Raw genomic sequence first — 21,326 nt, 5'->3', positions numbered from 1 at the left:
AAGGAGCTTTTAGAATTTTCTGTTCAGACAGAAACTACACAATAAGAAATTAACATTATGCCATTAACAGCATGAAAAGTGACAAGATCAGTTTGCATTCTGGAAATACTGTTGTATATATTCCTTGAACAACATTATAGCCTTTTACAATGAGGGGACGAGGTGCACAGATGAGGGAAGAACAGTGGATTAACGCTTATCTCAACTTTAGTATGGGTTTTAACACTGACTCCCATAACTTACTGCTAGACAAGTCAACAAATCTGAGCTAGGTAAGTGGAGAGTGCAATGTGATGAAAACTGGCTGAGCAACTAGGCCCAGAGGACCTTAATTGCTCAGTGATGAACCATTAAGAGGTCAGCTGCAGAAAAGGCATGAGCTTCAATCCTGTTTAACACCTTCATTAATGACCTGGACAAGTTTGCCTTGACTATGAAGACTGGCTGATAAACCAAAGAGTCATGTCACACTTTGACAAGACAGAGAGAAACCTCGTGGAGTTCAACTGGGGAAAATGCAATGTCTTGAATCTGCACAGGAAAAACCCCATGCAACCCTACTTTGAGGCCAACCACCTAGAAAGCAGCTCTGCAGAGAAGGATCTTGGGGTTCTGGAGGATAGAAAGCTTAATGTGGGCCAGTGATGTGCCCGTGTGGAAAAGAAGGCTCTTGGGTTACATTGGGAAGAGTTTTTCCAGTAGGTCAAGGAAGGATCCTTCCCCTCCACTCAACACTGATAGAGTGCCTGTCTGGGGCTCTGGACCTAGTTTCTGAGTCCTTCAGCTGAGAAGTCCTGTTTATTAACTGAAATGGTAGAGGGGACAGGGGGCAATATAAAACTAATCAAAAGATTACATTGTAGAATCTGTCCAGGCAAAAATTCTTCAGAAAGTAACTGTATACACAGAACTAAGCCTTAGCCTTATCGCAGTTTACATCAAGTTTGAAAGAAGAAGGCATAAATAGAAAAGCATTGTAATCTTTCAGAGCAAGTGGCACAAAACTGAAAACTCCAACTTGTCTCTCTGAACTGTGTTTTTCTTGCTTGCTGCTTCTGTTCGCAGTTTGGGCCACTTTCAGATTGCTCTACATCCAACTCCCGGGACAGAAACCAGATTGTGCCACCCAACAAAATCCAAGATTAAGCTGCTTTTCTCAGCTTACTGCTCCTAAGATAAATATATATAAATATATAAACCAGGATGCTACCAGGCCAATGCCCTTGGCATGGCAGCAGCAAAAGTAGCCAGAACATAATCTTAGTCCCCCTTATTTAAAGCCCATCTACAGAAATAGTTGTAAATCTGCAAAGAGAATGATCAGTCACAGCATTTATTTATCATTAATAAACTAATGAATAATTTTCCCAAGACAGACAGAACATCTGTAAGTCAAATTCCGATCCAACCTTTTTGACAGGTTCATCATTCAAACATTTTAAATTAAATTGTTCTCAGAAAGCCTATGACTGACTTAGAGCAAGTCGTTCTCAAGTAATAAACTGCTGCACACTGTGGCTAGAAAAGGGGATTTAACTACTTGATCCCAGTACAATTTAAAAAAGGCAGCTGTGCTTCTTGAAGGTGAAAAGTTCCACAAGTAAAAGCAAGTACTTCAAAAACCTCAGTAAAAGCAATCACAGTGATTTTGTGGACAAAATAACCATCAACTTCTGAGATCATGGAAGACAGAAGTTATGAACTGACACCTAAACAAAAGACTTTTCTCTCACTTTAAGCACTTCTGCTTTGTTCAATATCAGTAAAATTACAGAGAAATTAGTACTTCTCTACTGATGATTTACTTATTCCTTAACGCAAATACACCTGAAAACAATTGCCCATTTAATTGACATAATTCTGATATGAACCAAGATGATTTGATGATTTATAAGTAGATTTTTGAAAACTTTTTGGTTGAATTGAAATAGCTTCATAAATCCACAGTAAATTAATCCTGTTTGAAGACATGTTAACATGAAAGTCACCTGCCCTGACTAGCACAGGAGAAAAAAAATCTGCCTTTGCAAAAGCCTGTAATGAGGCTTTGGTTGGCCTGATTCTGCTTGAAAACTGCAACACTCTCAGCCAAGTTCAATTAATTTGCTGTAAAAGTGTGGCTCTATTAAAGCACATAGCTTAATAACAATTCCCTAGTCTAGCCTGTAGCTAAGTAATACAGCCCTAAGTAAGAGAGAAGAGGCTGTGACACCTGATAAATTATATTACTTGACTGATTTATGACTTATGTCCTCCAGTTCCAACCTTACAAAGAAAATTCAATTATCCAAGCAGTCTAGGTTCATGACTTTAGGAAAAGATGATCTGAAGCCAAAATTCAGGTATCCTGAATCATTTCTAGATGACAGCATAAAACACTGCTTCAAGTGCAGATGTAACAAGGATAAGCAAAGATTGTTTCAGTGTTGTCACTTTCTGAAGATAGTCTGCAAGTTATTTGACAATATTATTGAAGCATAAAACTTACATAACTTCAGGCCTAAATACCTATAACTTATAAAAACTTTATAAACCTTCAAAACATAGTAAAATTGAAATAGTAAAATGTAATGGCAAACATTGATGCAATGCAAAGATGGCATGTTTAAAAAATCCAAAGAGTATGTAGATGGAGGATATCACGTTAGCATCATATCTTTATTTCTTGTAGATAGCTTTTCTGTGTTTAAGTATTTAACCAAAAAGTTCCACTGAGCTGTACTTTGTCAATCAAACTTGAATTTGTCATCAAATTCAGTTCTAACTTCCAGAATTCATTTTGTTCTTACTCAGAATACCATAGCTTAGCTTCAGTACAACAGTATAAGGGATAACATCTCAAAATGTACTCCTCCTGACTACAGGACATTCCTGATTATCAGCACATGTTCTATTCTGTAAAAAATTCCAAGTGCACTAAAGATTTCCTATGGGTAGCACCAGGAAAGGTTAAATCAATTTTTTCACAAGTGATATAGCCACTAGAAGAGTAATTCAGACAAAATCACATGCTGCCTTCAAAAATAACTATTTTTATGAGGTTTGAGATAGAGGAAGCAGCAACAGCTAACAGTCTAGGTGCAGATTTCCAGGTGCCTGGGGAAGAAAAAAAAAAAAAGGCAAACAAAAGACTCTTTAAGAATGAAATGACTGAAATTAGAAGTATTTCCTTTGTTAATTTGCTTCAGAAGGTATTTTGGAAGTTAACCTGGTCTAACTCTGGCCATTTCAAAGTCAAGTGCCTTGTCTAAGCCCATCATTGCTGTCTGCATTGTACACCACGGAAAGAAGGCAGTATCTATCTCCAGAGGGTGAACTGCACCCATTGTATCAGGTGCTTATCTTCAATGGATTCCACAGGGTGCTGAAGTTCTCTATGTAGACTACTATAAAGTCTAGATTTTGGTAAGATAAATTCAACTTTAAAATATTAGGCAACCTAATACCATGTGAAATATTCATCCCTGTGTTAAAAAAATTATGTTTTCAATAAAATTATTATTGTTTATGTATCAGATGATGTTACAGAGAACAAGCATGTTTAATGTAGATATTTAATATGTTCATAAGCACATATTAAAGCCTAGGGTAATGTAATTTCTATACTCTGAATGCTGGATTGTACAGACAGTGCATTAAGACGTACAACAATGTACACAATCTCTTTCAGTTTATTTGAAATAGCTGTCTCTTTCCTATCTGAGCACTATATGAAAACCCAGAGGCAGGGAACAAGATTTATTTTTCTTTCCTCTTAATCAAACTTCAAATCAGAAAAGCATGAATCTAGTCTGCAAATGCTACTGCTTACTTGATTGAGATAAAAATCTTACCACACTCAGGAGGAGTCTAGTGGGTTTCTGGCAAGAAGTTCTACCTCTAAGCTCAGACTGCAAAGAAAGTTTGCTTTGCTAGCATCTGACAGTGAAACATGATTCTGTTTAACACAGCATGACTATAGTTGCACAGTGGGAGATTATAGGCAATGAGAAAATTTCTAACAAATGGCTCCTATCTGCAAGGAACAGAGAACTGATCTCTGCAGAACACATCTTTGGTAATGAGGTATGCCAAGCATTCTGTACCAGAATTAATCTTTCTGTAAAAGCCAGAAAATTGCTACAATTCAACATGGAGATAATGAAAATAATGTTTCACAGTATCCAGGCTCTGGTAAGGTGGAAGTAAGTTATGATGTTTTCTTGCTATCTAGCCAGAAATGGTGAAGGTGTCTGCCACAATTCACAGTTTCCCATTCTCAAGACTTCTCTCTGTTCCAAAAGCTACAGCTACTCGACTCTTATTCATGTATTTTCTTCCTGTGAAATCAAGGAGCACTAGAGTGGTGGTGTGCTGGCCCAAATCTAAACCTGGGAGCAGGGAAGCGCTCCTGAATCCTGCAGATTAGATGCAGTCAGCAAGTTTCATCTCATTAGCAAATCAAAATGGTGCCCCCTCACTCCTCCCTTCAACAAACGTTCCCCTCCATTCTGCTCTGACATCCATAATCAGAAAATGACTAAGCAAACAGTCTCAAAATAAAATGTGCTATTTTCACCAGAAGTGTACTGGTTAATGCAGCACTTGGAACACCGATCAAGATTCACCTTTCATTACAGAATAATTAAAATACTCACTGGCCAAAAAGAATCAAAGAATGAGTGCAAATTAATGACAAAGCCATAAGGGCACTCACTAGGAAGAACAGACAGATGTATAATAGTTTCTGTCCTGTCAAGTAATCAATAAATAGTACTTAAATATTCAGTATTTTGGGATTAGTCAGCAAAAATCCTTCACCCAGATGAACATTTCTATTACTATGCAACAGGGTTGGGGTCATGCACATTGCTCCAGTGATGAATTATTTCCAAATGAATCAAAGCAGAAGCTTCAGCAAGATGCAACAAAAAAGGTACAATGCCAGGAAATTCAGGAGTATTATGCTCAGAAGCAAAAAAATAAATAATCTTCAAACTAATCAGGCAAAGAATGCACCCGAATCACCATACCTGGCCCTATCACTTGCACACTGAAAAAAAGCTTCATTTAACAAATTGTAGGGTTTGTTACTTCTGTCTATATTCTGCAGGAGTCAGCTTATGCATCCAGCTCCAGGAGAGGTCTTATGATCATGACTTCAGAGCTGAGAGAGGTGTCTCTGTGGCAAATTTAAATTTCTTGCAGCAATATGATCTATAACAAACTGGCTCTGGTTTGCCCTACTGACCTCCTCTCTTGTCATGCATTGGCTTTTGTATACTCCTTTCTTACATGCTACCATTTCAGCTGTCAGACCAGATTATACCTAGATTCCTCTGTAGCTTTACTTCTACTAGACTTTACCAAGTCTGCTCTACCTGGTGAAAAAAGTATTTTCTTTCTCATTTAATCTCAAGAAATTTTAAAAATGTGTCATCCATGTCTAAGTGCTGGAAGACAGAAAAAAGCAGCAGCACCACCTTGAAGTCTCATTAAGGACAAGACACAGATCATACATCAATCCTAGCAAAGCAAAATCTTCGCTCAATACAAGTCTGAAATATAGTTTGGATGAAAAGAGAATAGAAGAAATGCTTTTGTCAAGACCTGCTCCATGACAAAATCTGCCTTGCTATCCAGATCTAAACGAAACCCCACATCTGACACTGTAGATTGTGTGAAAAGGGAATGACACAGAGCACAGAAGTCTTATCTGGAGTACCATGGGTTTTGTTTTATGATTTAACACACTTCACTAGTATATATTTCTTCAAAAAATTACTAACATCCTGTCCCCCTCCAAAGAGACACGTATGCCAAGTGAAACAATAAAGGTTTTGTACAGGATGAAGGGTCGGATGGGGGGGAAATATTATCACAGAAGCCAACTCTGCAGCCTCCCCCACTGCTAAAACCTTGACATGTAAACCTAGTACAGGCAGGAGCTTAAAACTAACTTTCACAATAGTTCATCTGTCTGAAAAATACTGAGAATTAGAAAGTCCAGGGACTCAGAAACTGTTCTCTCTTTGTAGTCTTAGATAAGCCAACTGCCGCCAGTTATACTTGTTTTTTTCAGCTAATCTGGGTCTTGTGAAGATAAAAAAGATGACGTAAGGGAAAAACAGGCCTATAAATATTAAAATATAATAATAAAAATCAATATTTTTAGATTATATGACTAAAATATAGTACTTTAAAAGATAAACTGATATACAATTAAAATTAGATAATCAATGAAATGCATTAATAAAATTAGAATGACTGTCACAATTTCTCCTAGTTTTAATTTTTTTATTCATATACAAAACTATGTATTAGTGAAAGGAAAAGAAGAAAATTCTGAAAAAAATTAATTCCAATTTAAAGTCATCTAAATTTGAAAAGATTTTGAAGGAGTTTGTCTTTCAATCTCAGAGATAAACAGAACTGTAAATTACTAGCAAAAGCTCAACATAAACTTTTACAATAGAAATTATCCAGTTCATAAACTCCTTATTTATTTAAACATCTGTATGAATCTTACGTCTGTTACTTTCAAACTACTGAGCAAAAGCTCTTCTTAAAATATTCTATATTCTAGCAAAATATTCTGGAAATATGTTAATGTTGCACGAAATCACCCTTAGTAAAAGCTCGGGGGAGTATAATGGGTAACAGAATCTTACAAGAACAGGATTATTATGAAGAGACTTAAAATAACCTGGCAAATCTCATAACTGGTGGTGAAAGACGCTTAGTCTGAATGACGATGCTACATCCAGATGAAATACAGGCTACGTTCCCTACTGGGATCACTATGCCCTCCTTTTCATTATTAGTTCTGCTACACTGTTACACTGCAGGCCTGTCCCTAGCAGGGGGCATGGTTATCCCTCCTGGCTTTGCTCACCATCGGTGGAGCAGCCGCTGGTGCCGTCGCTGGAGCAGTAGCGCATCTCGATGCGCTGCCGGCCCACCTCCAGCAGGTTGGGGTCGGGCAGGCGCGCCTTGCAGGTGTACCGGAAACGCTGCTCGTAGTGACCGCCGTTGTCTGAAATGTTCACCGGCGTCCAGGGGGTCCAGGGAGTTGTCTTTTTTAACTCTGGGCAAGGGTTGGTGTTACAAGGCTGGTATTCCTGAAAGAAAAAGGTCATTGGAAACATGATCATCAAATGGCCCCTTAAAAACACCCCAGAAACGATCAAAACAGACAAAAACACAACCCCTTAAAAAAGTATCTTCTGATACACTTTCAACATTTCCAGTAGCGCTGATCATTAATTAACTTTTAATACCAGTCTCAAGCTGAAAGTGTTTTTTCAGCTCCAATGCAAGCACAGTACCTCGATGCTAAAAGCAATAATATCCTGGTACAAATTAGATCTATTACACCCATAAAAACAGTAAATCAAACATTCTAAGTACCATAATAAAGCATATCCTTTATAAATTAATAGCCCCAAGTAAGGTGAAACTAAATATGCTAAAGCTTTTAATTAAGAAGAATTCTGATAAATTGCAAATACATGGCACGAACCAGCAAATAATTCCTTGGTAACATCTAGTGGCATATGAATAAGCAAACTACTGTCCATTTTTTATTTCTTACATACTTCAAAAAGGACAACAGAAAAAAATATGTTTTATATTACAGTTTCTGGCTCCCTGGGGTGCATGTTACTCATAGCTCCAGAATTGCTAAACCTATCTTCAGAAGCCAATTCCCTGTGGAGTGATATGCACTAAAAGGAACAGATGACATAAATAAAAAAATGCAGAATTGCCAGTATTCTCATAAATGCAGACTTGTCAGTATTCTCAAGCCCCACAGTCTATGTCTTCTGATGAGTGTCATCAAGGTCTGTAGGTCCTGCCTATTCATTTTCCAGAACAAAATACACTCCATCTAATGTAAATTCTTTGTAAAATATATGGATGAAATTAAACACCCATTGAATATCAGAATAAATTCACACTGACAAATGATTAAAGATAAAAAGAAATAGGCATCAGTTGGAAAACTTTTAAATTTTCTCTCTATCTCCTGCCTGTTAAGAAAGGGTAAATGAGCTCCTTCTGAAAAGGACCTATTAAAGTTTGTAATTACACTAAATACTAAAGAAACAAGGAAAGAAATAATAGTTTTATCATATAGCATAACCTCCTTTTTCAATAACCTCTACGCCAGCTGATACCACCATGTTCCAACAAGAAATAGATTATCTGCTCTTCTCTTTCCCATGGTGATAATGTCCTTTTTATCTCATATTTTTCTCAGCCCACTGCCTCTTCTCATAGGTAGTCTACCTTATGGACATACCCAATTAGGTTTAAAGCAATCACTTTCAAACCATATGTTAATTTAAAGCCTGTGTTGCTATTTGAAATCTAAAAGAAGATTATTGTCTAAAAGCCTCTCTAATTATTCCATCTGTTAGAGTTGGAAAAAAAATTCCCTAGAAATCCCTGTCCCACTAACACAGCAATACACTGGAGAACCCACCATTATGTTCAGGATTCTCAAGTTCTGAGGCCACAGGGACTTGTGAAAACATTGTGCTCTCACAGTTTTGTTTTACATCAGAAATAAAGAGCTCTTAGCCCAAAGGTTTCAGCTGGACTACTCTTGTTCCCTCCTGAGGGCTGTGCAAAGTCCTTTCCTACCTTAAAACCTGCTGATCACTTCTATGGTGACCACAAGTCATACTCAGGCAGCAGTTAGGAAAGATGATCAGCCTTTCTGGGATTCGAGTGTCAGCCTGGTCTGGTTTTGGGCTCAGAAGAAAGCAAAGAACAAGCAAAATATCTGGTCCTAGGTATAACGGGGGAAGTAATTTCCATGCCTCCTCAGGAGTCAACTCTTTAAATCAGGTATGTTTTAGACTTAGGAAAGAATACATATGACTATTCTCCTTGCAGCACATGAAGTGTAAAAAAAGAAATCATTAAATCTGCCTTTCCCTCTCCTTTTTTTTTTCTTTTTTTTTTAAGACGTCTAGCACTGATGAGTCTATCACCTCCTCGGATCAGCTCTTCTGCTATTTAGTAATCTGCAAAGCTAACAAATTGCAGATTAATATGAGGCTGCATTTTCCCCTTAATTTAATTTTCCAGTCAGTGAATTTTGCTGTGCATTTATCAATGATGCTGAGAGTGTTTCTTGCCCCGAATCTACGAAAAAATTTTCATGCCCAAGTACCCATACATAATAAGCTAAATTCAACTTGTAAAACCTACACAGGATTTAAAACCTGATCTCCAAGTCCTGTGCACCCCAATGTCTTCCACTTGCCCTATTTCCTCACTTTTCTTAAGACTGGACACCAAAATTTGACTCAGCATTCTAGCAGCAGTCTTATCAATACAGCATGGAAAGGCAGTCATTGCCCCATTTTCCTGACAGTCTGACTTTAATATGCACATTATTGCATTAGTGCTTCTTCCTTCCGCAACATTGTACAGAGAATCTAAGTAGACCAAATTATCTTTGACAACCTGTCCTTTTCTAAATCACAGCCTAACAACTACTTATAGTTTTTATCCCACACAAGAGGCTGGTAGTATTTGGAAATATTTAAATATGTTTTATTAGCTTCTGCAATTATCTAACATATTATTTACTACCTTGCCAATCTCTGTCCTGCTCAAGCTTTACTGAAAATGTCTTATATCACTGTCTAGACTGTTGATAAAAATATTAAGAGCTATTGACCCAAGAACTGATTTCAGGCAGACTCTGCTAGACATATCCCAGTAATTTATATCTGCCCATTGACACCACATTTTTCAATTTGTCAATGAACCAGCTTTTAATCCATTTAACATTTATCACATTTTTCAGTTTTCTGAATCAAATTATTTTCTGTTGCAAAGGTAAATGTCTTGGAAGAGGAGATGTGCTGTATTACTTTCAAACACTTTGAAACCCAAACACTTTTTTATTAGTAAGTAAGCAGGGAAAAAAAAATAAAAATCAACCAGTACAGTAGCTACAACAATGTTTATGTCAATATAGTCACAATAGACCAAAAGTTTCAGTTCTTTATTTGCTATTGATTTTTGTACTGATATTTTTCAGGTAAAACCAAAAGCTGCTAGAAATGTGAGGGCTTTCTTTATTAGACATGGCATTAAAAGGTCAGGGTCATGTAAAGCAGAATATGTGAGCTGTGTAATGAACCCTTTGTCAAATAAATATAGCTAGTAGAGGAAGAAGTTAATTTAGTGGCAATGTACTGAATGTTGCTTTGCTAACACACTTCTGAGATGAACACGTCAGCTCCCTCGCTTCTAGAAAGACAGACTGCCAGTGCTCAGTATGCTTCAGGATGTGTAGTCCTTCATACACCCTGACAGAGAGCATTCTCCTATGCTGTTACCAGCATAGAAAGAAAGATGTTCCTGAAGAGTGTCTGTGAACATCGTTTGTTAGTTTTTTCCTTTCTTCTTGCTTGCTGCATAGCTTATGCAAAAGTTTGTCTGCTGTCATGCTTGTCTATTCAACCACTGGATAATAACCATGAAAGGCTCAGAAAGCCAGGGAAACAGAAGTACATACAGTTAAACCAGAGAATATTTACAGCAGTAAATAACCTCTCCAAGAGGAAATTCAGAGCACCATCGTCAGAATGGACGACTCCTTGGAGTCCTGGCACTAATAATGACCTGCCAGAGCCCATTGGCTGCTCTCACAAACAGCAAGTGCTGCACTGCTCTACTGACTACCACGTCTGCCACGTAGGAATCAAAAACCACAGGGTGCTTGTTGAGAGCATCAATGTGATCTGATGCTGAAAATCTTGGTAAAAGCAGAACAATGAACTTGCTCTGAATTGCTTCAGATGTGGATGTGAGGAAAGAGGGAGAGAAAAGGCATAGTTCAGATTACACATGGATATTTTAAATGCTGCTAGCATGTCTAATGGGAAATATTTGAAAGGGAAGAGAGGGAATATGGAAACTTACACCTCTGCTTGGTTTATCCTCCTCTTATCCCCTTGTCCAATGCTTGAACAATTTACCCAAGAGGGATTTCAAGAATATGACCAAAGCAATTGTACTAGCTAGAATCACGGGCACATAAATCAAGTAACCACATGTAAGTCTCAGATGAATAAAAGTCTCAGATGAAACACTGACGTCTCAACTCAGTGGTAAGACAGAGCTAGAAAAGCAGTGAAGCACTCTGCTTCAGTAGCACTGCTGAGAGGAATTGAGACAGCAGCTGCTAAACTCCACCTCTGACATTCCACATGGACTGAAGAGAGAGATGGGGTCAAGCTCTCCTGGGGTATTCTCTAGATACTCAGAGAAATACTTCAGAGGCTCAAGTGATGTGTTATGCACATTAACCCATAGGGTACACTTGTGGACTCAGAGCAATAATTACTTGAGGCCATTTACAGACTCCAAAAATATAATTGCAATAGTTCAAGCTTAACCACATTCTCAAAGTTCTCTTTGCAGGTTGCTCTAAAACTTGTGGTCTAATTCACCATATTGTGGCTTTTAGATTGGACTGAATTTAGACAGTGGAGATGGTTGAATTTAGACCTGGCCATACCTAGTAAAGATGCAGTAAGACTTGTAAAGACTAAATTTTAGGCACCAACTCAACACTGCATTTTTTACACAAAATACACAAATAAATGTGTACCTCCCAAAACACATGTCCGTGAAAATTATAAATTTAAATAAAAAATTATCATGGAGAATACTGGTGGTAATACGAGAAAAGTCATCATAAATTAAAAAGAAAAATTGGAATCATAATATATTTGGAATCATAGATAATGATTATTCCATTAAGCAGCTACCTTGCTTCTGTCCTTAAATAGTATTCCCTAGTATTTTTGCATAATGGAAAAAGAATATTAATGTCATGTTTTTTACTAAGATTTATTTAAAATTATTTGGTTATAATATTTTAGAAAAGGACAAGTAAAATGTAAGTTCAAACTAAAGGGGACTATTGTTAAATAACTGATTGTTAAATAATAAGGGGAATATTGTTAAATAATATTGTTAAATATTCAGTTAAATAACTGAACAAACAACAAAACTCACTGTTTTCTCCTGGAAGACATGAACTGACTGATTTTTTTTTTTGGGGTTTTTTTTTTTTTTGGTTTTTTTTTGGGTTTTTTTTTGTTTTTTTTTTTTTTTTGTTTTTTTTTTTTTTTTTTTTTTGTTTGGTTGTTTTTTTTTTTTTTTATTTTTTTTTGTTTTTGTTTTTTTTTTTTTTTTTTTTTTTGTTTTTTTTTTTGCATCTGCATAGCTACTTTAGTCAAATTCCCAAAAATTTTGAGAATCTCTGAGACTTTTAGTAGCTTAAGTTTGATTTTAACTAACCATGATGATACTCTGATATCTCCTTAAAAAAATAGACCAAAATATTATCTACATTTGAAGTACATTTTTTTTCATTAAAACCAGAATTCAGATAGAGAGTTTTATTCCCATTTACATGTTTATATTATGGAGGGATGTTCTCCTAACAAGCTCTTATGCCTTTGATGCATATAGTATGTCTATGTGGAATGCACTTCTTTAGTTCTCATCTGTGTTTTTCTTTCTCACCTGTTAGTGTGATAGACAAAGCAGCTAAACCAACATTGACAGTACATTAAAATATTTTCAGTCCATGAGTTATCTTTTATTATTGTCTTTCAATATATTGTATTAGTTCTCTAATATTTCTGGAATCACTATACAATCCATTGATTAAAAAATACTTAGAAATTTTTGCTTTTTGTTCCATTATGTTAAACTTCAGTTAGACTAGCCCAAAATAATTCTTCAGGTATTAAGACACCAGTAGAAAAGAGTGTCACTGATTCATAAATGGAATGGTGCAGAATGTCTGTCACCTGAGACAGGACAGGGCTGTAAGATATGAGAGCCTCAGTCTCTCAGCCATCTCTCAGTCTCTGAGTTTGCCACAGCAGTATGTAGTTAAAAGAAAGGACAACTCTCTCATGTAATCAAAACAAAGGCCAAACCAAATACAACAGGGTTATAAAACTCCAGAGAAAAATAGTTCCCATGTAGAGGGTGCCTTGTTTACATGTCAAAATGTAAGTTTCCTGAAGGACTAATGCACCCTCTCTCTCTCCAAGAACCATAAGATAGATAAAATTTATCTTCCCTTGGTTGAAAAACACACAGAAAAATCACTAACTGAATTTTAACAAATAAATGGTTCATTTATTTTTACTACAGAAATGTAAAGTCTTGTCTATTTAAAGAAGCATTTTTGAACCAAAACAAACAAAAGACAACTCCCTGATCATATTTCTATTTCTTCCACAGTTTAAAAAGCCAGGTTCTTCAACCAAATACCATTAGATAAACCTTAGATGAGTGTAATTTTGCTGCTACAACTGTATTCCAGAAGCATGACATGAAAGAACACTCAAGCCCCATTAATTTCAATCCATTAAACAAAACATCTTCTACCCTGAAAACTTCACAGCTATACTTGGAAAATAAACCCTAAAATAATTTCTGAGATCCCCACTGTATTTTAACCACACTTTGACATCACAGTTTGTAGGCAGTGTGTTTAGCTTCAGTTGACATCCATAGGAGAAGTTCTACTGATTCCAAAGGAACCAGGACTGCAGAGACTATTGCTCATTGCAGATGCAGTCCTACAGCAATGTAAATCAGAGTAAGAGGTTGTGTCCAGAATGGGTTTTTTAAAATATTTTGATGGAAGAGGGAGGAAAATAAGTTTCTTCTGAACAAAAAAGATGAGGGTTTTGGCTGCAAATATTGACTCCACACAACTTTTTGTTTCAATTTTGTGTATTTTAAAGAAAAGAACTGGAAAATCCCCATTGATGTAAAGGGCAATTTATAAGGAATTAAAGGCTGAATTTGGATCCCTTTCCCCTGGAGGAGTCCAAGGCCTTGTGGGCAGATCAGCAGATTAGGACAGCTCAGGACTCAAATCCTTCCTATATTCAATAACACTAATTTTACTTTGACAAGGAAAGTTCCTACTTTCATCACCTCCTCATAAACCCATCCATTTTTGGAGTGAACAAAGCCACCACTTTCCTTTTTCTGCCAGCCATTTGTGTAACTGCCAGCTCAAAAGCTACATTTTATGTAAAACTCATCAAACTTTTCTGAAGGAAAATGCTACTACCCAAAATTACTGTTTTGCGGGTAAGTTGTTGCATAGGAGATTGGTGTCCAGGGGTCATTTTCTCCAGTTCATGGTCAGGAATCTTATTGTAAATTCCACCTTTTCTGTGGTTTTGTATCCAGTTTTACAATCTGGCACACAATAAACATGCCTCTTGTTCTAGCAGCTCCACGGTGAGGTGGGAACCACAAAACGTGGGGGATGAGAACCTGGGGATGCCACCACTTGAACCCAGTAAAATCTGAGAAAACCAGAAGGGGCTGTCAGAGGACTAAGGATTCAATTATTTTTGCCCTGAGTATTGTCATTTAGACGGCTGCAAAGAAAGGAAGCATAAGATATTACTGACCTGATGAAAATATAACACACAGGACCATAAACAATCAAGGCTGTAAGGCTGAAGGGTTTGTCCGCCTACAAATGACTACATGGATTTACCAAAACTGACTCAAAAGTGATTTCTATATTGCCACATAGTGAAGGCCTCAACTGCAGTAGGAAAGCCAGGACCGGAATCAGAGTAACATCATGAGAAGTAGATGGTGAAATATAAATATCATTAAAGGTAAATTATGTGTCACTTGTAAATGAATCAAAGTTAATCTTTTCAGCTTTTAAAATCAGCATGTAAATAGCAGCCTTGAAACACATATTTATAAATTTAATTATGAAGAGAGGGAATTCAATTTTGCCTTGGAATGTGTCATTTGAGAAGACCAGGAAAAGAGATGTAGCTTCCCTGATCACTCAGTACTTTAGAAGTGCAGAAAAAGAGGTTGTCCAAAATTCCATTTTGAGAGATACAATCAACGAGTGGGAAAAAAGTGAGTTCCTGCAGCTCAAGGAGTTACCACCCAGCTGGGCTATGTTAATGATCTGTGCATGTGGCTTCATTCATTACAAATGCAAAGGCAGAGGAAGGAGGATTAAGTCAGATGGAAAATGGGTGATTTATTTTGCTGTAATAACTCAATTGTTTGCAATTAGTTTCAAACACTCTTACTGAGAAACTTAACATTTTTAATGTAGGCCCTATAATTCCTGACAAAAATCTTCTAAATTGCTGAAAAAGTTATTATTAACTTAAAATATATTTTTTAAACTGCTGGAAATCACAGCTATCCATGTATTTATTAACTGAGAGTAAGAATTTTAGGAGATAATACAATATCCAAAAAGGCATAAAAAGGCTATCAACTCATCAATTTTAGAGAGTGTTGCTTCATAATCACTGCAGATCTGTTATCACTCATAAATTACCTTCACCTCATGTTTTTTTCATGTAGGTTTCTAGATAGACAAAGAGAGCTATGTTCTTGTAAAAGGAGATCCCTAACAACAAACTTTTAAACATCAGAGGTGGAAGAAAATCTGAAATTTCAGTTTCCACAGGCAATGCCAGAATTATTTGGCTACTTAGTGACTTGGAAAAAGTTTAATTCTTAGATACCTGATGCTTAGATTCACCCAATGCTAGCTACAATATTTGCTAATGTGGCAAAATGGCTCCTTTCTTTAACAAGGCAGTTTCATATTAGGCACAACTGTAAAGTAGTTGAAATCTACATACTGAGGACACATTTATTTCCATAATATTTAAACCTGAAAGATCAACTGTGTGAAAAGCCTGCTGCCAAGTAATGCAGAAAATTAAAACAGTAATTATTATTTTATATCCATCCAGAGATCGCTCTTTCAGATACTTATTAATTTATCCTCAATCATTCATTATATAATCAGTGCAGCCTTATATTACAAGTAATGCTTTTACCAGCCTACAGTTCATCATTGATCTTCTTTTCTACAGCCAGACAATCTTTTAGGTTCAGCTGAACTATTACATTTTACGATCAAAATCTAAGGGAAAAAAATGCAGCTGCTAATCACTGGTACATCAAAACTGACCTGATAGTGTGAAAGTATTAGCTGCTTATGCAATCATTTAGACAACAAGCATTCAATTGCAGCTCATTTACTTATTTTTTGGGGGGATTTCCCACATTAATTAAAAAGATCAATAAATTGTGTTTTATAAAAAAAAAATTGAAGCAAAATTTGAGAAAACTAATTTTGGGAAGAATTGAAGCCTGGCTTTGCTCTGAAATCATAACATTCTCACTTTATTTTCATTTAAAGGATGACTTAAGTGACAGACCAATCACTGGAGGGAAAAATCCAATAATGTCACCACTCCTGACATAACACTTAAAATGTTAGAACAGTTACTAAGTAACAAATATGTAAGTGATGGAAATGTTAAAACTGAATAGATGAGGAGCTGTGAACTTTAATTCAGAGTTGCCAGTCCAAACCTAGGAGCTGCAGTAAAAAGCAGAACTGCTTGCTGAAATGTGTTAAACTGTGGAATTATTTAAACCCATTGGAAATTGATTTAGTCACACAGACACGACAGGTTCAGAGATTTTGATCACTGCACTTTCTGATGAGGTGGTAGAAAGGCTGTGATCTGCACTTCTGAAAGTGAAGTCACTTAGTAAGGGATGTGAGTATGGATTGGAAGCCCAGTGAAGACTGCAAAATACAGTTGCCAGATCCATCCAGCACCAGACGGTTTTTATCTCATCTTCAAAAACGCCAAATACCATAAAGTTCCAATCATCTACTTAGAGGAAATTCAAAGATGGAAAGTTAATGTGCATATGAAAATCTGTATCTTCATAGCTCAAAGGCTACTCCTCTGTATATAAGTCAAAGGAGAGAAACAAATACAACTCCCATTCCCCAAATTATTTTAAAGCAATGTTGGGAGACTGGACACCATCTATGGCAAATAGGTATAGAAGGTAGGTAAAAAAAAAATTCCATTGTGCTATAAACATCTTTTTCAGGCCTTGACCAAGGCCCATGGAAGCAAACTGAACCAAAAATGCACTTAAGCACAATTTAATACTTTATCATACCACAAACATCTGCCTTTCCTCAGGGCAGAAGTTACAGCTGAGCTGACAGATGTGACTGTGTGCCCACACCTCAATCACTACTGCTACAGTCAAGCAGATAAACACAAAATCATCTTCAGTTATAGCTTGTAATCAGTGGGACAAAGAAGCACTGCAACCAAAAAACCAACATATTTGTTTCTGACAACTCTGCTATGGAAAACATGACCTTTAGTAAAGGGGGACACCTGAGCTAGTTAAATTGCTGTGGCAAGCATCAATTTAACTCATTAGAGCCTCTGGCTATGTAGGAAAAAAAATACCACAAAAAGTAGAAGGACAATCAAAATAATTGCATAAAATTTTACAAGTTGCTGACTGAAAAGCAGAAACATAGAAACAGATATTTGAAAACTATGCCTCAAGTTGTGTTAATAAATATAAATTCAAATTACCTACAAATTTTCACTTTTGTGCTTAACATGCTCAGTAAGAGAAATTGCACAGACAATTATAAATATACAACTGTCTGTCATTTTCTCATTAATGGGTATTATTTTTTCAAATTGTGTACACTTAACACAGGATAGAATTTCCCAAATGTATGGCTCTGTTGTCACTAAATGCTGTGGGTTATCTCACCCAGCTTCCAAACTGTTCTAAAAGCATGTGGTTCTCTCACATGGCCTCTGATTTACCTTCACTATAACCTTCACCCAGAAGTTCACACCCCCTCTAGCTTCCCAACAGCAACACATGCCTCTGTGTAGGCAAATCTGCATCCTGCCTTTGTATCTATCAAGGGTGCATGTCATTTTTCAGAATCACATCAGAACTGAACCTCCTGTTTCACATTTTCAATTTAATTTGTGCCAATCTAAAAACCTCCCCATAAATCAATGTCTCTCATACAACACTTTTATTTTTAGACATTTTAATGCTCTTGGTTTTATATAAAGTTTATTTACAAAGTGTTTAATTTGGCTATGTTTTATTTTTGAAACTCTGTGTCTGCAAAGAAAACACTTTTTGATCCTCAGCCAATTCTTGGTAAGACAGATGTTTCTGGGGAAGAAAAAAAGCATACTTGTATGCTGACTTCATATTATGTTTTGTTTCCAGTATGAGGAAGATACAGCAAAAATCACAGTGGGCTTCCTTTGCACCTTCTCAAATAGGAGCTGTTCTGTAGGTGGCATGACCCTGGCGTAAAACAGATCAGGTTTTAATTGACAATAGCCTGTGTGTCTCAGCTCAGGATTTCTGAACACTATGCTCTGCTGCTCTGGGGAAACTCCTTAGGGTTAAAGCTCTTTCATTTTACGCCTTGTTTGACGTCTCAGCAGAAAGGCTTAGCACTGTATAGGGGCAAGGTGGCACTGCTAAAGACACTGAAGCCAGAAGGTTAATGAAGAAAACAAAAGGAGAAGGAGATTATAGACTGTAAAAAAAATCATACAAAAGAAAATACTGTGGTAATGAAAATAAACTGACCAGGAACCTAGTCTGGTTTCCTGATAAAACTAAATCAAAGTACAGTTCAAATGGAGCATTTTATGAGTTTCAACAAGTTGGACGTATAACAATGTATTTTCTTAACACAATACTCATGAGAACTCTTAAAGAAGGACTTTACTACTTAAAGTACACACAGGATCTTTATCTTCTATTTATACACAGCTATGCTCATTTCAGCCTAGTTGCAAATCAAATTTCTGCAGGCCGGCTCTGCCCCATTTCTTGACATAATATTCACATAAACTCATTTATGAGAGAAAGAAAAAAAGGAGATGAGCAAGGATTGATTCACAGTGCGGTGATCAAATTGGGCAGAAAAAACCCCCAGTTACTCAGCGAATATGACATCTCCTAAAACTTTTCTCTTCAACACACCAGAAAAGGGACATAAATAGCTAAAAGCTGCAAGAGTTAAGTTACATGCCAGAGATCGGAAAATTTAACTGTGACACATGCGTCCAGGATGCTGAGGCTGCAGACTGCCATTGGGTACTTAGGAATGTTGTGCTTGCTTATCAAAGCAATATGTAAACAAACCCACGTTAACTTACTGGAAAATAGGGATGGGTAATATATGATGTTGTATTTCTAATATTCCTAGCAATGTGGAGAGGATCTACTGCCTCTAACTACATAATCATGGCTGGAATATACAAGTGAAACTCATGTGACAGAATTTTAGGATCAGGATGGGTGTCCTGAATTTACACTGTAGGGTTTATAATACAGGCTTCACTTGGACAGTTCTGTAAGCATACCATCAACTCTGTCATTTTCAGGACAATGACATTAACAGCTGGAAAATATAAGTTAGTGTTATTATTTTCCTAGAACAGGCAAGATGCTCTGTGTAAGTATTCACACTGTGATTTTAAATTTGAAATGTCTGGCTATTTATAAACATTCTGACCTATCAAATAAAACTTTCAAGATAAGTTTTATGAGAACTACACTGCTGGAGCAGTCTAATCCCTGAAGGACTGCACTGTGGAAGGGACACATGGTGGAGCAGTTCTTGAAGAACTGCAGTTTGTGGGAAGGGCCCAAGTTGAGTAAGTTAATGAAGAACTGTCTCATGTGGGAGGGACCCCAAGCAGGAGCAGGGAAGGACTGAGGAGCTCTAACCCTGAGGAGGAAGGAGCATGCCTGGAAAGAAGGGAGAAGCGGGGGAAAGGCATTTTTACGATTTGGTTTTAAATTTTTAAATCTCATTACCTTACTCTGATTTGACTGGAAATGAAATGAAATGAAATGAAATGAAATGAAATAAAATAAAATAAAATAAAATAAAATAAAATTAAATTTCCCCAGTTAAGTCTGTTTTCTCCATGGTGAGCAACCTAGAAAGAGATCTCTCCCTGTTCTTATCTCAGCCCAAGAGCCCCTATTATATTTTCTCTTGTCTGCCAGGATGAGGAGAGGAGCAACAGGGCAGCCTTGGCATCCAGCAAGCCTCAATACACGACACGGCAGGGGTGCAAAGGTAGCCTGAAGTTGTACATACACAAAGAGGAAATTATAGCTAAAGATTTTTGTGTTCTGAGTTTTTTTCTTGATTGGACAAGTTGGTAAAGCATCCTTTTCTCTGCCAGCCTTCTCTGATACTCAGGAGTTTGTCACCAAAATATAGAAGTTCTCAGGAAAAGAAGACTTTCAAAGACAAGGCAACGCCAGTAAGACCAGTAAAGGTAGAAAATGGGCCAAAATAGGTAGGACAGGCAGTCTGCTTTATTTCTTACTTTTCCTTAAGAAGGCTATGAAAAGATCCTTAAAGGGAGGGGGAAAAAAAAAGAAAAGAAAAAAAGAAAAGCAGTAAAGATAATAAATAAAAAATAATGATACTGAGGTGTTTGCATACCCACAAGAAGTTCTTAATGTGACTACATAAAATAAAAGTAGCTACAGCTAAGTAAATTCCATTGATAAGGAAATGCAGGCATTTGGTAGGAATTTGGGCATGAAAGTGTGAAGGTGAAAGCAGTCCCTGGGATCCCAAGGGAGAGATAATGAAGAAGATGACAGAATGGAATTTTTAATAATCTTCATGCAGATAAAATTCTCACAAATCCTAAAGGGAAGCCTCAAATGTGGCTTCCTAAATGCTAATTTACTTACTCATACTGTTCCAGTTTTAAAAGAGCACAAGAAATGGTCTATCTTTTAACTTTTAGCTCTGTAATTCATAAATGTGTTTATGTCGGACTTAAGTTTTGGTCACATCTTCTGGTACCTCTTAACATAGTGGCTTCTCATCACGGCATAGGTGTTTTAGTAAATATTTTAGTATCAGTGATGATGAGGTACAGAAAATGCTGTTCAGTTTAGGTTTGGTTTATAAAAGCAATCACTCTGCAGACACTGAATGATACATGAACTCTCTGTCTTAATGGATCCCAATACTATATGAAACCTAAGCCATTCAACCCATTTTGTACCAGAGAGAGGCATGAGAGAGATGCCTAAAACAATTTCAGGAGGCAGGAACAGTACATGCAAGTTTTCTAAGGATTTGTTTAAGGTATACAAAATCATACATCATTACCGAGCTTTCTTAATCTTAACATCAAATATTACTTGGACAAATTGCTTCAACAGATGCCATTTTGGAATAGAGGGGTTTTTTTATTTTACTTTGCCTTCTTTCTTTTAGATTTCACACAAGCAAAAGAATTTTTTGTAGCTGTTTTGCCACCTAAGATTGCCTCTCTGTCTCTTCATGTTTAGACAAGTCTGTGAGAAGTCACAACTTTGAAGTTGCTCGTTCCTTGAACTCTAGCTGTTATAGCCAA

At 36.6% G+C, this 21,326-nt stretch overlaps 1 protein-coding gene across 14 annotated transcripts in view; it reads right to left on the bottom strand.

The window, feature by feature from the left end:
• The window catches only part of SEMA5A (semaphorin 5A), a 310,831-nt gene that overhangs the window by 26,760 nt on the left and 262,745 nt on the right, over positions 1-21,326 (bottom strand). For all 14 annotated transcript variants that reach the window (XM_083854446.1, XM_083854449.1, XM_083854445.1 and 11 more), the window contains one exon: positions 6,875-7,100. In XM_083854446.1, the coding sequence (XP_083710572.1) occupies positions 6,875-7,100 (226 nt within the window). The remainder of the gene's footprint in view (positions 1-6,874; positions 7,101-21,326) is intronic.

This window comes from Zosterops lateralis (assembly GCF_965231275.1).
Source record: "Zosterops lateralis genome assembly, chromosome: 1".
Lineage (NCBI taxonomy): Eukaryota > Metazoa > Chordata > Aves > Passeriformes > Zosteropidae > Zosterops > Zosterops lateralis.
The sequence above is the reverse complement of the archived record's forward strand: the minus strand, read 5'-3'. Positions and strand labels throughout refer to the sequence as shown.